Here is an 18,973-nt window from a genome sequence, read left to right on the forward strand (position 1 = left end):
AAGCTTGGTATTCCAGATTGAAGCTGTCATGTGAAATTTGAAGAGGTTACAAAGCAGTACGCCTTTGGATTCAGGGTTACTGACATAGCTTTCTCAAACAATTGAAGACAAGGGTTACAGACAGAGACCTCAGTAATCTGATCAACACAGCCCCATTACAATTATACACCTTAAAAACTGTGCTGAAATTGTGAAAATAATGCCATCCCTGCATTGCTCTGAGGAAAATTACATATATAAGATTTACAGCATACCAGCAAATACATAATATGTACAATGCAGATGCTGCATAGTTCACAACCTCATCCTCTTAGTACAAAAGCTCACTGACCAAATTTCTTCTGATTTGAAAGATTCTTCTTGTAATGCTGAATCTGAAGTAAAAATGACAGTCAGAAAGCCTTCTACTGAATGATTCCAATCACAGAATGAAAAGCCTGTGGATGTGAATTGATTTGCCTTGTAACTCTGTGGCACATAACTCCAAGGCACATGGCCTGTGCCAAATGTTTCTGTGGACTACGAAGATTGACAGGATGAGGAAAATTAAAAATTAGTGTTTCTTCCCAGCTGTCCATAGTAGAAATTCTACCCTCAAGAATGTGATTAGATATAGAAACCAAAGTTGGAAACTGAGCTTCATCCATAGAGCATGGAAACAGACCCTTTGGTCCAATCAGTCCATTCCGAGCATAATCCTAAGCTAAACTAGTCCCATCTGCCTGCGCTTGGCCCATATTGCTCCAAACCTTTCCTGTTCAAGTCCTTATCCCAGCATCTTTTAAACATGTAATTGCACCCATAAGCACCACTTCGTCAGGAAGTTCATTTCACATGAAAACCACTCCTGTGTAAAAATTTGCCCATCATGTCTTTTTAAAATCTTTCTCCTCTCACCTTAAAAATGTGCCCCCTTGTCTTGAAATCCCCATCCTAGGGTAAAGACACCTATCTAAAGCTAAACTAAAGTTAACCCTTCCTATACACCTCGTGATTTTATAAACCTCTTATAATGTCACCTCTCAACCTCCAGTGAAAAATGTCCCAACCTATGCAGCCTTTCCTTACAACCCAAAACCTCCATACCTGGCAACATCTTGGTAAATCTCTTTTGGACCTTCTCCAGCTTAATAGTATCCTTCCTACAACAGGGTGACCAGAACTGGATACAGTACTCCAGAGGAGGCCTCACCAATGTCCTGTACATCCTCAACATGTTGTTGAAATCTTCTGGAAATCGTTGTAATGCCCAAATTTAATTTACCAAAGTTGAAGGACTTGGTGAACGAATTCTTCCACTTCTGAAGGATGCAATTTATGCTATTTTTTCAGTACAAAAATGTATTTTTCTCTTGTTTCTGACCTTTATAGTTGTCCTCACTTTATAGATTTTTTTTGGATTTACTCTGAATATTCCACCACTGAAAAAAGTCCATTTGCCCTAGTGATCTCTTAATTAATTAATTTTTGTAATTTTATTCTGAGGTTCAGTCAGGCCACGTATTGATGGCTAGTAGCTAACAACATTTTGTTTGTGGAGTTATTAATTTCTCAATAATTTTTGATAAACTGGTTAAACGGGCTGTGAAGTATTCAATACAATAGATAATGATTTTCCATTTAATTGTCTTGCATTTATAGCACTGCTGTGGGTGATTTAAATCAAATCCTTTTGTTTACATAAATAACCAACTTTCAACCAGTCAGTGATAAACTATATGTGCAATTGCACATATGCCTAACTGTGGTTTATTTGCAACTGAATGTGCCTTTAAAATAGCCACAGTTAGAATGATACCAAAATAAAATATTGCAGGTGCTGGAGAGCTGAAATTGAAACAGGAAACTCTGCAGATCTCTTGGGGAGAGAGAGAGAGAGAGAGTTAATGTTTTGAGTCATTATGACTTCTTGTGAAAGAAAAACGTTAATTCTGTTCCCCTCTCCACAGTGGCTACCAGACCTGTTGAGTTCTCCAGCACTTTCATTTTTACTTGTTACTCCAGTGGAATGATGCTGACTAAAGTCAGTTACTAGTAAAGTTTCAAAGATAAAAGAGGTTGAAGTCAAGAATAAAGAATAAAGCCTGTACTTGGATCAAAAGCACCTGAATTGAAATAGATTTTGGACACTAAATGAGTCTGCTAGCAGACCTTTGTCTCCACTTCAAAAGTACTAAAAGAAAAAAATAAGAATACTTTCAAAATTTTTGAATTATGTTATTTAATTATATATAGACACAGTTATCCCATCTTTATTTTAAAATGTCCTGATTCTGAACCATTAAAATCTTGCACAACTACACAAACAACACACATTATGTCCTCAAAGTAATGGAAAATTCTCAAAAAAAATCAATCTTGCTGTATTGAACTACATGTCATCAATGTTTGCATCACAGACAAAATTAGGCTAATCATTATAGTCACTTACATTTAAACAAGAACTCAGCTTGCCATCTTGATAGCAAGGCCATTGGAAGATCTCATTAGAAGCTTCGAGGTTCCTTCGAAAATGTGAAGATAATGCATTGTAATACTATCTGCTGCTTTTACTTTCCCCACGACTATTATCGCTCAATGCCTGGGAACAGATTATCTTCCCTTCCACATGACAAGATAAAAGTCATGTTAGCCCACATTGTGGTGCTGTAGAGCACTCCTCCCAAGTACTGCAGCTCAACTGGAAGCCAGACATGAGTTAGTGACAGCGTGTCTTTGGACTTACTCTGTACAGTTAGACTGGAACAACATTTCAAAGTGATGTCCTAATTACTTAGTGAATTTTGGTGAACAGTTTGGTGAACAATTTTACAGTAAGCTGATTGAATACTAATACCAAAATCCTTATAAATGTTCAGTTTGTTGTCATTGTTTGTTATTTTCAAGAGGTAGGCTGGCACACTTTTAGAAATAAATTTGTACGTAAAATAGTCAGTAATGTATGCAGATGTAAAAATGTTGCAACGGATAAGAGAAATGACATGGTACTACAGAAGAAATTCATTTCACAAGGGCCCACTAAGTAAGAAAAACTTCTTACCAGAAATGTACAATTTGATATGTGTTTACAGATCATAAATGAAATCAAAAGGAAGAGAAGACAACTTCTTGAGTCTACAGAAGAATCAGATCTGAATTTCCTGGGGTCATGTGGAACATGTGAGATCAATAATATCTATCATTTTAAACCACTGAAGGAGAGGTGCTAATTAGAATAGTGATCAAATAATAACATCTAACATTAGCTGTAGACCACATGTGCTTTGCAATAATGAAACCCTTTGCAAAAATTCACAACATCATGTGTGCCACCCCTCACTTTGCCACTCACCAATGTGCAGAGTCTGATCGCCCACCTGAATATCAGAAATATCAGTTAATAACTTTATCTTATTCAATAGGTATCATTGGCAATTATTTGCTCATTTATGAACATTTATTGGTTCTTCCTAATTGCTCTTGAGAATGGCTTGTTATTCTTGTATCTGGAAACACTGCGCGGATCCAGTATACATTTTCTACATTACAAAATACACTAATCATTTAACATTCAGGGAACATTGTCCCATGGTAGTTATCTTTATTTACTAACAAAACATGTACATGTAATCAATTATTTGAATATTATTTCACATCTCAATGTACAAAAAATTGCATTAAAATGATTACAAAACTAATCAAATGCTTATAGTAGTACACATACAGTAAGAGGAGAATTTGGACTGGAGCAGACTTAGTTTGAAACAAAAATAAAAATGGTGCCGTCCAATCTAACAGGAATAGAAGTGGCAAATGGAAAATTGCATCACAAATTTGGCCAAAGTGATCAGAACACCGGACCATTTGGAGAAACTGTGATCACACAAAACGACAGATGAAAATAGATTAAAATGCAGGTCCTAAGTGGCCGAGCAGAATTCTTTTTCCATTAAATTTTTAACAACAAAAGTATACAAAAACCCTTTAAAATTAAAAAACAAACTTTAAATTCAAGGTCACAACAATATAATAATGATTTACCTTGAATTGTTATACTTCAAATTTTAAAAGATTAAAATTAGACAAATACAATTAATAAAGTTAGCAAATTCAGTAAACTGTTATCTGCAAAAGCATGATGAGTGCATGTGCTGAAACCTGAGACTCAAACTATCAGTTCCTATAGTATATATTGTGATAAAACAAATAAACATAATACTGGAAGAACATTAAGAGGAAAAATTGTTGGACAACGATGGTGGTTCAGGAAATAGTGTTGTAAAAGTCTAAAGATGCAGTCTGTCTGAAAAAAGTGACTGAGAGTTTTACACCAACATCCAGACAAACTTGCAGGATTTACTTTATTAAATTCAATTCATCCAATCTGGTCACACTGGGACCTAATTTTCATTCTGTTGGAAGGTGTCTCCATTGTGGCAAAAATACAATACATACAATACATACAACAATACAGCGCAGAACAGGCCCTTCGGCCCTCAATGTTGCGCCGACATCCTTCCTCTCGCAAGGAGACCAAAATCGATTGCAGTATTCCAAAAGAAGCCGAACCAACGTCCTATATGGCTGCTAAGTGATCTCCCAACTCCTATACTCAATGCACTGACCGATAAAGGCGAGCACACCAAATGTCTCCTTCATATCCTTTCTACCGGTGGCTGTACTTTGATGGAACTACGAAACTGCACTCCAGTGTCTCTTTATTAAGCAACACTCCCCACAACCTTGAGTGTAAACGTGCTGCCCTGATTTGCCTTTCCAAAATGTAGCACCTCACATTTGTCTAACCTCAACACCATCTGCCATTCCTCAGTTTATTGGCCCTTGTCAATGTCCCATTGTATTCTGAGGTGACCTTCTTGGCTGGCTACTACACCTTCAATCATTGGGAAACTTACTAACCACACCTTCTATTTTCATATCCAAATCATTGCATCACTTCAACTCCCCCTCCCACTCCCTGAATGATATGTCCATCCTGGGCCTCTTCCAGTGTCACAACCAAACCACCCAGAAACTGGAGGAGCAGCACCTCATATTCTGCCTCGGGAGCTTCCAACTCAATAGCCTCAATGTGGACTTGGCCACCCTCAAAATCTCCCCACCCGCCAGCCTCATCCCAAGACTATTTCGTCCCCTCATCCCCGCCTCCATGACCTGTCCGCCTTCTCTCCCACCTATCCACTCCTCCCACCTCACTGACCAACTCCCACCACTGCTTGGAATTATTCTTCTTTTCACACTTCATCAGCTCGATGTTATTTCCAAAATCTATTTTCCAATTGTTGGAAAAAAAAATGCCAGAAGACATCAGGAATCTCAAGTCCATTCCTCGAACTCAAGTGTTTCTCATTTTCAAAGGGGCAGATTGGGGCTGATCAGCAGATCAACGAGCCATTTAAGTTACCAGCTGCCTCCATTGAAATTGGATTTTGGAGTCTCGAACCTTGAGTGTGTAGATAAATCTTGATTCCCTTATCAAAAAAATCAAAACGTGTTCTTGTGAATGAAAGTGCTTTACTAAATGGAATGTAGTGTTCATTTTGGCTTGGATGGTGCACGGAGATTGTGTACCTTAAAAGAGAGTGGAGTGAGGACTGAAAGAAAGTTTTATATCTTTTCCCTTTTGGAGAGGTAAGGTACACCTTTGGATGTGGTCCCAAGATTCCTTTGGTAGAGGCAAGCCACCCATTGAACAGGATAAGGCATCCTTTGTGATTTTGAAAACGTACACTTATGCATAAACAGTTCATAAATTAATTGGGATTGCTTGGGTTTTCAAGGAACTTCCTAAAAAAGAAGTGAGGAATGAAAAAAAAGCTGCAAGTATTTCAGTGTGCCCATTACACAAAATTATTAGAGGTTTGTGCTGCTTTCCCATTTTTACAATGGGGGGTCTCACAAATGAACAGTTTGATGGATAGTTCCAACTGCTTATTGAATGGAAATGTTTGTTGGTATTAAGGGATTGGTTGAAGGAATTTCAGTATATTGACATTATTCTCAAATCAGTAAAAGCAGTTTTTTTTCTAATATTGAGATCTTTAACAGACACTATCTTCATAACTCCTGAGTTTTACCCACACTAGTTTAGTTGGCATGGGTAATGTTGTAGGAATTTCCAGGATTTAATAGTTGCCATGCTATCCTCTGACCCTTACCTGCAGACTCTGAGTCGACAGAGATTTTCTGGGTGTTTAAAACAGCCATTATTTCTTGCTATAGCAAGGTGTAAAGAGTATCTGAACCTAACACAATGGAGACCTGGAACAAAGGATTACAGAGTCAGTTAAAGTTTTGAATTCAGTTACAGGAATTTAACATTTAGCAATTATGAGGTGTAGAATTATCTAAATTCGGACGTTACTATTGATTAGGTTGGCATCTTGCATAGCATACAAGTACAACTAACCAATCACTATATAGGTACCCCTGTCTAAGGGTAATATACAATTAGTGTGAAGGCATGTATATACTACACAATCAGGTTAAATTGTAATACAGGCTATAATTTGTTCTTAACATGATAGTTTATCTGGCTTTTGAATAGCAATCATATTCCCTGGTATTTTAATGATGTCCCTGGTATTTTAATAACATCTGTCAAGGCACAAATGTTCAATGGATAAACAACCCCCTTGCGGAGCTGTGAGCATTAATTTTCCTTGCTATCTTGCAGGCAAGTTAACTCCTACGTCAACTGGTATGGTGATCCCATATGTCTTCCCATGTATTATTTAAAGTGTCAAGGCCTAAAGCCTGTGGTGTCCCTTCTTGGGAACTGATAACTTATAGTTTTGTATCCTTGTATTTTTATCCATAGCTAGCAGCTCTCAGCTTGCAACTGCATGCCATTGAATATTACAGTACCAGATTTTTTTATTAGTTTTTTTTCACAGAAGGAAGGATAATAGATAGATATTGGGAGATGTGAGTTGTCATGAGTTGGCAAAGGGGCTTTAATAGCCATTGGAATGATCAGTGACATGGGGGCACATAAACTTGAAGAGACTGTGGGAGATGGATAGATGAGAATAGGATGGCGTAGGGGCAATATAAGGTCAAAAAGGGAGTGTGTTAATGAACACAGTTTACCAGCTTTGAGAGATGGATAGATAGGCATTGAATGGCACAAGGGGTATGAGGAGCCATGATGAGGAGGAGATGGGAATAAAGCAACACAGCTTCTTAGATTCACCTCGGTCACTCAGTGCAACTCCCAATCCATCCAACTCCCTGGACTGAACATCAGAATTATGGCCATTTTGAAAGGTGGGATTTGCTGAGCTAGATTCTCTTTCATATCTAACTTGGGAATGAAAATCATGCCTGGGGTGTGTTATTCAGTCTGCTGCTCATCCATTCAAAAATGTGAACACGTAAGTACACTAAAGATTGTAATTTCAGCACTGGAATCAATAAAACTTTACAATACTTCAACATAACAAAAAAAAGGACTGTAAGAAGGTCGCATATTATAACATTGTACTATGTAATTTATCAAAAAAGGCCATCAATTCTCTATATATTCTTCTCTTTCTCTATATTCAAGACAAAGCACAAGTTGTTAAGAGATGATGATTCATTAAAGTCAACTCTGCAAACACTGCCAGCGTTAAAGGGCAAAAAATAAATCACTACATTGTTTGCGGAAATGTTTGTTCCACAGCCCTTCAGGAGCGACAAGGTGTTCCTTGTCATGACCATTTGATGAATAATCTGTCTGCCTTACTGTACATTTTAAAAAGCATATGACCAAGCTATTCCGGCTCTATTGTTTAAGTAGCAGGAGACAGGAAGATGTTGAAAATGATGGCAAACACTACACATGAAACATATGCTAATATTGAAGCCCAAAATCTGGGATCCTTTAAGAGTTTCTGATTGTAGCAGCTGAAAACCACATAGCCGATGGTCATTCCAGCTAGACCGCCTGCAATGTGAGCCACAAATGATACCTGTAGGGAGTAGAAGCATGATGTTAGAACAAATAATCTAAAGATCATTTTTAATGTCACTGCAATATGGCAGATCAAATAAAATCATGTGGTAATTCTATTTAATGCCAGCATATCAATAGTTTGAGTTCATCATTTCTAACTGGCAGCAGGAACATTAAATTCACTTGGCAAAAATAGGACTAATGTGCTGATCCACTTCCACTTTCAGACACAATGTCTGCAGTTTGCAGGCGGAAATGGTTCAGGAGAAGGACTCAGAAACCTTGTGCTGTATTTTTATCCATTCACCATGACTGAAAAAGTTGAAGTGGGTACTAAGTAGTCTTCTACTTTTTTACACGTTGATGAATGAAGAAAAAATTCCTTTTGTATGAAAGAAGCTATTCTCTCCTACACACAAAAAAGTAAACATTTAGCACTGGCATTGGCCATATATTTTATCCCTTAAGCCAGTGAATGTGGTTATTGTAGTGATTATAATGAGGTCAGCCAGATGGACATGATAAAATATGAGCTCCTGATTGGGGCTGTTAACCTGGTCCAATCAGGGAGCCCTGGCTGACCCACAGACTGAACACCCAGTTTCACTCAGCTTTACTGGACACCAAAAATCGTAAGTGCAACAAACTCACTGGCTCCTGCCACCCACAAGAGGATTCCTGCGCCTCCCAAATCCCGAGTCTGTCCCTGCCCCTCCCCCACCATGCACCCGCCCCCATTGACCATGAGGACACGGCCGGAGACCCCACCGATGATGTCACATCCGCCTCCGCCGGCCACACCACTTCTGGGACTGCTGCTGCAGTCACCGCCTCCACTTCCAGTTACAACACCTCACACACCACCCTCACCACAGCCGCTGCTGCCCACCCCGCTCCTCCCACCGGCGATGTAACCCCGCCCGCGGCTGATGCCGACGGAACCCTGCCCACGGCTGACACCGACAGAACCCCGCCCACGGCCAACGACCTCATTGCTCCGCCCACAACCTCCACAGCCAGCAACCCCAGAGAGGAGAGCCATACTGAACCCTGCCGCATTTTCACCATCCCCCCAGACCTCCCACTGACCGAGGACGAACGGTCAGTCCTTAGTAAGGGGCTCACCTTTGTCCCCTGCAACCACACATCAATGAATACCAGCCACGATTGGACATAGAACAGTTTTTCCGCCGCCTTCGCCTCCACGCCTACTTCTTCAACCGGGAACCTAACCCTCGCTCCACTGACCCCTTCACCAGCTTCCAACACAAGTCCTCCTCCTGGACACCACCCCCAGGCCTCCTAACTTCCCTCGACCTCTTCATCTCTAACTGCCGTCGAGACATTAACCGCCTCAACCTCTCCACCCCACTCACCCACTCCAACCTCTCCCCCGCAGAACGGGCAGCCCTCTGCTCCCTCCCCAACCTCACCATAAAACCCACAGACAAGGGTGGCGCAGTGGTAGTATGGTGCACTGACCTCTACGTCGCCGAGGCCAAACGCCAACTCTCCGATAGCACCTCCTACCGCCCCCTCGATCATGACCCCACACCCGAGCACCAAACCATCATCTCCAACACCATTCATGACCTCATCACCTCAGGGGACCTCCCACCCACAGCCTCCAACTTCATTGTTCCCCAACCCCGCACGGCCCGCTTCTATCTCCTTCCCAAAATCCACAAACCTGCCTGCCCTGGTCGACCCATTGTCTCAGCCTGTTCCTGCCCCACCAAACTCATCTCCACCTATCTGGACTCCATTTTCTCCCCTTTGGTCCAGGAACTCCCTACCTACATCCGTGACACCACCCACACCCTCCACCTCCTCCAGGACTTCCAATGCCCTGGCCCCCAACACCTCATTTTCACCATGGACATCCAGTCCCTATACACCTGTATTCCACATGCAGATGGCCTCAAGGCCCTCCGCTTCTTCCTGTCCCGCAGGCCCGACCAGTCCCCCTACACCGACACCCTCATCCACCTAGCCGAACTCGTCCTCACCCTCAACAACTTCTCTTTCGATTCCTCCCACTTCCTACAGACTAAGGGGGTGGCCATGGGCACCCGCATGGGCCCCAGCTATGCCTGCCTCTTTGTAGGTTACGTGGAACAGTCCCTCTTCCGCACCTACACAGGCCCCAAACCCCACCTCTTCCTCCGTTACATTGATGACTGTATCGGCGCCGCCTCTTGCTCCCCAGAGGAGTTCGAACAGTTCATCCACTTCACCAACACCTTCCACCCCAACCTTCAGTTCACCTGGGCCATCTCCAGCACATCCCTCACCTTCCTGGATCTCTCAGTCTCCATCTCAGGCAACCAGCTTGTGGCTGATGTCCATTTCAAGCCCACTGACTCCCACAGCTACCTAGAATACACCTCCTCCCACCCACCCTCCTGCAAAAATTCCATCCCCTATTCCCAATTCCTTCGCCTCCACCGCATCTGCTCCCACGATGAGGCATTCTACTCCCGCACATCCCAGATGTCCAAGTTCTTCGAGGACCGCAACTTCCCCCCTACAGTGGTCGAGAACGCCCTTGACCGCGTCTCCCGCATTTCCCGCAACACATCCCTCACACCCCGCCCCTGCCACAACCGCCCAAAGAGGATCCCCCTCGTTCTCACACACCACCCCACCAACCTCCAGATACAACGCATCATCCTCCGACACTTCCGCCATCTACAATCCGACCCCACCACCCAAGACATTTTTCCATCCCCACCCCTGTCTGCTTTCCGGAGAGACCACTCTCTCCGTGACTCCCTTGTTCACTCCACACTGCCCTCCAACCCCACCACACCCGGCACCTTCCCCTGCAACCGCAGGAAATGCTACACTTGCCCCCACACCTCCTCCCTCACCCCCATCCCAGGCCCCAAGATGACATTCCACATTCAGCAGAGGTTCACCTGCACATCTGCCAATGTGGTATACTGCATCCACTGTACCCGGCGTGGCTTCCTCTACGTTGGGGAAACCAAGCGGAGGCTTGGGGACCGCTTTGCAGAACACCTCCGCTCGGTTCGCAATAAACAACTGCACCTCCCAGTCGCAAACCATTTCCACTCCCCCTCCCATTCTTTAGATGACATGTCCATCATGGGGCCTCCTGCAGTGCCACAATGATGCCACCCGAAGGTTGCAGGAACAGCAACTCATATTCCGCTTGGGAACCCTGCAGCCTAATGGTATCAATGTGGACTTCACCAGCTTCAAAATCTCCCCTTTCCCCACCACATCCCAAAACCAGCCCAGTTCGTCCCCTCCCCCCACTGCACCACACAACCAGCCCAGCTCTTCCCCTCCACCCACTGCATCCCAAAACCAGTCCAACCTGTCTCTGCCTCCCTAACCTGTTCTTCCTCTCACCCATCCCTTCCTCCCATGCCAAGCCGCACCTCCATCTCCTACCTACTAACCTCATCCCACCTCCTTGACCTGTCCGTCTTCCCTGGACTGATCTATCCCCTCCCTACCTCCCCACCTATACTCTCCTCTCCACCTATCTTCTTTTCTGTCCATCTTCGATCCGCCTCCCCCTCTCTCCCTATTTATTCCAAAACCCTCACCCCATCCCCCTCTCTGATGAAGGGTCTAGGCCCGAAACGTCAGCTTTTGTGCTCCTGAGATGCTGCTGGGCCTGCTGTGTTCATCCAGCCTCACATTTCATTATCTTGGATTCTCCAGCATCTGCAGTTCCCATTATCATAGATATATAAACAGGAGTGTCACAGGATCTTTCTCTCTGACAGCTGGTTCTGAGGAAGCCAGACCAGTGTCAAGTATTATGCATGTGTAAATAAAAGGTGATTGGAGACAGGATACCAGCCTCTGTGGAATTATTTCAGTTATCACTTGTTGTAATTAGCAATTATTACACACATACTGGCTGTGGTTTCAATAAGCATACGATTAGATGAAACTGACAATGATAATTGTAAACTGTAATTCTGCATTTTCTACAATGTTACAAGTAGGAATCCCAATAAGAATTTTATGCTGTTTCTCTATTTCATGTTTTGCTAAATCTTCCAGGGACTTAATGACTTCAGAATTAGATCTCTTTGGTTTCTTTCTAAATGGAACCATTTAGTTCCATGTCTTCTTTCACCTCTTATCATGAGGCAGTGTACAACTCTTTCTCATGTTAATCTCTAAATGAATATCATTTCACATTGTGAAAGACACGTGGTAAAATTTTGTCACATGGTAATGCAATAGGCTCCGCATTGGCACTTCAATTTGTACACCCAGGTGATTTATAGTGTGCTCACCTTGAGAACAAACAAGAAAAGTATTATTCCTATGGGCTATGCCTATTATTCAAAATGCAATACAGCCTTTAAGCTCCTATGAGTCATAAAATTACATATACTCCCATCCAATTATCACATACACAGGAATAGCTTTGCTCTTACCTTGTGTGTGTATCTGTAGTTCAATTTTTTCAATGTAAGAATTAAATAAACTCTCAGCAGAAGTGAGGAAGTAAAGCCAAAAAAATATTAATTTCTATAAAAGCAGAAAAGAAGAAAGGCGGAATAGGATGTGGAATGGTGAGGGATATAAACAAATAGAGATGCTGCTGCAACCATCAGAATGTTTCCGAGCAAATAAGGCCAGGTATCAAATCGTTCCTATTTATTTCTTAACAATCTGAGCAATGAACCTTGCAGGTACTCAGGTCCACAACTGATTACTCAAGTCAAATGTCATTGGGTTTATTGCCTCTCACTGTGTCAGTCAGTGTGCATTGCTCATTATAAAGCATAAAGCACAGGAAAGTCAGCTTGGTAATGAGGTGTTACTGTATGTTAACAATGGCATAAGAGTAATTTTGATTTTGGATGATACTGTAAAAGTGGCCTTATCAGCTTGTCAACCATGAGTAACTTGATAAGATTGCAAGATAACAAGAATTACGAGCAGGGGCAGGCCAGAATTCTTTGAGTATGTCAAGTTACTGCTTCACTGGACAGCCCGAAAAGTCGAGAAGGAGGACTTTAAAGGGTCGACAAGTCTACATTTTCTGTTGTCATTTCAGGTAGCAGATCAGTGATAGGTAGTCCATGTAGTTGAGTTCCTTTCTGTAGACTTTGCAGTTTAATAGGACAAAGTGACTTGCTACAGCATTTCAGAGGGTAGTTAACCACATTGCTATGAGTCTGGAGTCAAATATAGGCCAGACCAGGTAAGGATGGCAGATTTACCTCCTTTAAAGGACATTAATGAACTTAATGGATTTTTTAAATGACATTTTGACATTATATGGTTGTCATTCTTCATTTCCAGATGTTATTTAATTTTATTTATTTAGATGGGCTTTAAACCATACACCCAGAATATTAGCCTGGGATTCTCGACTGCTAGTCCAGTGACATGACCACTACATCACAGCCTGCCCTGTAATGCTCTCTTTCTTTAGTGCCTTAGGATGAGGACCATCTGTTGAGGGGATTAGCCAACATATCATCACATTCATTCTTGTGGTACTTCGCCTGCAACAATCATGAATATTTTTCCTCTATTTTGTCCCATGATTTTCTACTGTCCTTGAGGTGATTTTTGCTCCTTTTAATTTTAAACCAATACAAAATATTTGTTCAAAGATATATTAATTGTTTTATTCATTAACCCATGATATTTTTCCCCACTATTAATTCCCCAATTTCACTCATTAAGGAACAATTGCTACTCTTATGTTTTATATATGTAGAGGCTTTCACCACCTGTAATACATCTCTTGCTATTTTCTCTCATACCTCAAATTCTCCTTCTTTCACATTTTTTTGTCATCATTTCCTGTTTTTGAAAATATTCTGGCCTACTTTTACAGCAATGTGCATCTTTGATACCATCTGAAACATCCTTAGTTCATCACAAATTCTGCATCTTCTAATAAAGTCTTTCTTTCTCAATGGAATTTTTTCTGAAAGTCTTAAACATCTCCTTAAATTTCTGACATTACTTTTCTACTATCTTACATCTTTAACTTACTGTCCCAGTTCACTTGAGTTTGTTCTGTCTTCAAATCCTTGTAATTGCCTTGATTGAAGTTTCAGACACAAATTTCTCACCATCAAAAAAAATCTGACGTTTTATCATATTATGATCAGTGTTAGCCTAGAGGATCCTATATTATTTCCTTTACCGGACCCAAACATCTTTAAAATCAAATAACATTAAAAGTTCTTTCTCTCTTAGATATTGACCGCAATTCCAACTCAAACTTCTCAGATGACGATCTTAACTATTAATACAATAAATTGAACAATTTTTTAAAATTTCTGCCATTTGGATTAGGATTAAGAGTTCACAAATGGAATGCTAAATGCTAAAAAATCAATAGCCTGGAGCTACTTAAAGAGCCTACAGCACACATTATAGTTAGTGCGCAGCTGAGAGGCCTATCTCACTACTAGGAAACCTTCCTGGCTGTGGGATATTTTGGGGGTGAAAACCCAATGCAACTTCCTACTCATTTTCCCATCCACTGTTTCCCAACCGGCCAACTCAAGGTCAGTAAAATCCTACCACTGGTGAGGACAAAGGGACAATCTTGCTGATCTTCTTCACGTACCTCCATGGAACTCTTTATTTCCGGTTGAGAGGACAGATTGTGTTTTAGTTCAATGTTACATTTGAAAGATATTTTTACGACAATGATGCATTCATTCAGTCATATGCTGAAGGATAAGTTCAAATACATAGCAGGAGTTCAGAGACAGTATGTTCCATCTGTGTGAAGAGCAAGGCTGGTCGGTGTAGGGAATGCTGGATAAATAGAAACATTGAGGCTTTGGTCAAGAAAAAGAAGGAAGCATAATTCAGGTATAGACAACAGTCCATCCTAGGACAAGCCAAACAGAGACACGCACGAGAATTCCTAGAAGCATGGCATTCCAACTGGAACTCCATCAACAAACACATTGATTTGGAGCCAATCTACCATCCCCTGAGAAAAAGAACAGGAAATGACATCACCAACCCAAGGAAACCTAACCAGATAAATAGAAAGTGGGACATAACACCAGCGCTTCGTCGGAGGCTCACTGATGATGTTACCTAGAATGGTGACGAGACATCTGAAAACTAACCTTCCAGCTCAGCGAGCAAACTCACATCCGGATAGACAACAGAGATCAAGTGAAGGAGTATAAGTGCTGTAGCATTGTAACAAAGAGGGAAATCAGGAGGGCAAAAAGGGGATATGAGATCGTTTTGGCAAATAAGGTAAAGCAGAATCCAAAGAGATTCTACATTAAGGCCAAAAGAGTAAATATGGAGAGAATGGGGTCCTTTAAAGATCAATGAGGCCAGCTATGTTTGGAACCATAGGTTCCACTGAAATATTTTGTGTCAGTAGGTACTGTGGAGAAGGATGTTGATGCTAAGGAATTTGTGATGTCTTGATAAGTGTTCGTATTATAGAAAAGGAGGTGCTGGAGGTCTTAAAACGCATAAAGATAGATAAATCCCTGGGACCCGATCAGGCGTATCCCAAACTTTGTGGGAAGTTAGGGAAGAGATTTTTGGGCCATTTGCTGAGATATTGTTCTCATTGACAGCCAGGGATGAGGCGTTAGAAGACTGCAGGTTGGCTAATGCAGTGCCATTATTTGAGAGAGGTGATAAGGAAAAGCCAGAGAACTATACACCAGTGACATCAGTAATGGGTCAGTTGGCAGATGGGATTCTGAGGGACAGGATTTACATGCATTTGGAAAGTCAATGTGGCTTTGTGCAGAGGAAACCATGTCTGACCAACTTAATTGAGTTTTTTGAAGAGGTGACAAAGAAGATTGATAAAGGCAGAGTAGTAGAAGTTGCCTATATGGCCTTCAGCAAGACATTCAACAAGGTTCCGCATGGTAGACTGGTTAGCAAGGTTAGATCACATGGAAACTAGGGGAAGCTAAGCAATTGGATACAAAATTAGCTTGAAGGTAGAAGACAGAGGGAGTTGGTACAGGGATTTTCCTTGGACTGGGCGTCTGTGACCAGCAGTCTGCCACAAGAATCAGTGCTGGATCCACTGAGTTTCATCATTTATGTAAATGATTTGGATGTGAATATAGGAGGTATGGTTATTAAGTTTGCAGCTGAGAGGAGACGATGACCTAGTGGTATTATTGCTAGACTGATCAGAGACCCAGATAACAGATTCACATCCCACCACGGCAGATGGTAGAATTTGAATTCAATAACTATCTGAAATTAAGAACCAAATGATAACCATGAATCGATTGTGGGAAAAACCCTTTGGTTCACTAATATCCTCTAGGGAAGGGAACTGTCATCCTTACCTGGTCTGGCCTGCATGTGACTCCAGATCCAAGCAATGTGGTTGACTCTTAACTGCCCTCTGGGCAATCAGGGATGGGCAATAAATGCTGCCTAGCCAGCGACGCCCTCATCCCGTGAATGAATAAAGAAAAAATTTTGATAGTGTAGTGTACAGTGAAGAAGGTTATCTAAAGTACAACAAGACCTTGATCAGATGGTCCAATGGGCCAATGAGTGGTAGATGCATTTTGGAAAGGCAAACCAGGTGGGACATATACAGTTAACGGTAGACTCCTGGAGAGTATTGCCAAAGAAAGAGACTCAGAGGTGCAGGTGCATAGTTCCTTGAACGTGGAGTCAAAGATAAACAAGATGGTGATGAAGGCAATTAGCATGATTGCCTTCATAGGTCAGTGTAGTGACTTGGGACATCATGTTGCAGCTGTACAGGGTATTTGTGAGCCACTTTTAGAATACTGCATTCAGTTCTAGTCTCCCCACTACAGGAAGGATGTTGTTAAACTTGAAAGGGATCAGAAAAGACTTACAAGGATGTTGCCAAGGCTGGAGGGTTTGAGCTATAAGGATGGGCTAAAAAGACTGGAGATTTTTTCCCCTGGAGCATTGGAGGCTGAGGGATGACCTCATAGATATTTGCAAAATCGTAAGGGGGCATAGATGGGGTGAATAGTAAAGGTCTTTTTCCCAGGGTAGGGGAGTCCAAAACTAGCAGGCATAGGTTTAAGATGAGAGGGGAAAGGTTTAACAGTGAACTGAGGGGCAACTTTTCCATGCAGAGGGTGGTCCATGTATGGAACAAGCTGCCAGATGTGGTGGTGGAGGCTGGTACAATTACAACACTTAAAAGACATCTGGATAGGTATATGAACAGGAAAGGTTTGGAGGGATACAGGCCAAATGCTGGCAAATGGGACTTGATCATTTTGGATATCTGTTCGGCAAGGACAAGTTGGTCTAAATGGTCTGTTTCCATGCAGTATGTCTCTATGACTCTAACTAAGATTCTAAGAATTCAAACTTCTGGAGTGAAACCTGAACTCAGAAACATCTGACTCAAAGCTGAAAGTGTTACCAATAATCATAAGTCATCATTATCAAGCATTAATATACTTTCTGTTAAGCAAACACTTTGTTAAATTAGTAAGCTATTGTATTAAAGGTTATGTACAAGAATGTCTTAGTAATGAGAGGTTGAGACAGACATCTGGAATACTTACACGCAAACCATCTCCTCCAACAAGGAACCTTCTGTATAAGGCAAACCCCATATCAGTACCCACTGCAAATAAGCATATTCAAATGATTAATTTAAATTATATAATTGAATAACCGGAAAATATAGACGTTTGACACCAAAAGACTAAATTTACAACATGTCAAAGGCAGGATTTCCCAAACATCGTCAATGCAGAAGCATGGGTTGAGATCCCTCATGACAGAAGGACTTAAGTGAACTGTCCAAGTCACCTGCATGGAATTGTCTACTTCAAACTGTTTAATTAAACAAAATATCAAGGAAATTACATGCAATGGGAGTTTATGTTATTAGAAATGAATGCTACTTATTTGTTCATGAGTCAGAACATTTTATTTGGTATTCCCGATTTGATATTGGCCTGGATTTTTATCTTCGACACACCTAAAAGTAAAAGGAACATTTCTGAACTGTTTGCTCCTATCTCAGGAGGAAATCTTGGCAATGTAGGATCTTCCTTGCTGGGGTCCAGTTGAAGACTGGAGTTGGTCCTGCTGATCCAGGAAAGAGAGCAGAAATAGTCACATGGGCTACCAACTGGTGCATGTTCCTGAGAATCCATTAATTTGTTTAACAACCCGGCATCAAGAAGAGTATTACTGAATTGACAACTTTGGCTCTCTAATCTCTGCTATCAATTGCACACTATTTACACAAGATTACAAGTTTCAAATGCTTACTAATTCTGCAACTGAGATTTTAAGGGTCAATAGGATTGTTTCTTTTCTAGTCCAGTACTAAAGTAAGTTTTCTTAGAATGGTGAAAACTTATGAATGAATGAATGACTGACTGATTTTTAAAATTTTCTATTTAATACTTCTTATCATCACAGTAGGATTAATTGGTTCTTTACAATCGATAATAGGTCAATAGGCATGTGGGTTAGTGGGTTAATGTGCCATAGGTTGGCATAGTGATTTTAACCTTTGAAAAGGTTCCCTAATGCAGATTATGGTTCACAACATCTCTGAGGTGTCCCAAACTACAAGTATCTTTTTTTTAATTAGGCTAATTCCTTGACAATTGCAGAAAAGAAGACATGCCTATCTCAACAATGGAACCAGTCAGGTCACAACTGCAGGATGTGAGCATGCCTCCCAATCCAGTCAAAATACTTAAAAGGTACTGGTAAAAATAAGGAAATACCAGAATGTGGTTCAGAGCCCTGAAATCAGGAGCCACCCATCATCGTTAAAAGCATGTTAACTTAATACTGTCCTGACTCAGCAAAGCCCGAGGCCAAAACTCAGTGAATCTCTTCCCATTCAAGACGATGATAATTGTGCGATGTTACTAAAAGCTCCAAAGTAGTTTATCCCCAATATAGTGTCACCATAGGGCAGTTGTTAAATACACCTCTAAAATCAGAAATTCCCCTTTGTCCCACATGATGACTTCTATGCGATGATAAATTAGAGGAAATTAGAAAGGAGAGAATGATAAAACTGTAAAACAAAAT

The 18,973-nt window shown here is 41.4% G+C and overlaps 1 protein-coding gene across 2 annotated transcripts in view; it reads right to left on the reverse strand.

Annotated features, from left to right (window-relative positions):
- Window positions 1-5,035: 5,035 nt before the first annotated feature.
- Window positions 5,036-18,973, reverse strand: part of rhbdl2 (rhomboid, veinlet-like 2 (Drosophila)) — a 56,743-nt gene continuing 42,805 nt past the window's right edge. The window contains exons 7-8 of one of the 2 annotated variants that reach the window (XM_059654269.1): window positions 17,476-17,537; window positions 5,036-7,955 (exon numbers count right to left, since the gene is read on the reverse strand). In XM_059654269.1, the coding sequence (XP_059510252.1) occupies window positions 7,776-7,955; window positions 17,476-17,537 (242 nt within the window). In that variant the 3' untranslated portion in view covers window positions 5,036-7,775. The remainder of the gene's footprint in view (window positions 7,956-17,475; window positions 17,538-18,973) is intronic. The other variant, XM_048558381.2, reaches the window with a different exon arrangement.

Source organism: Stegostoma tigrinum, chromosome 24 (genome assembly GCF_030684315.1).
Source record: "Stegostoma tigrinum isolate sSteTig4 chromosome 24, sSteTig4.hap1, whole genome shotgun sequence".
In the NCBI taxonomy this organism is placed as follows: Eukaryota; Metazoa; Chordata; class Chondrichthyes; order Orectolobiformes; family Stegostomatidae; genus Stegostoma; species Stegostoma tigrinum.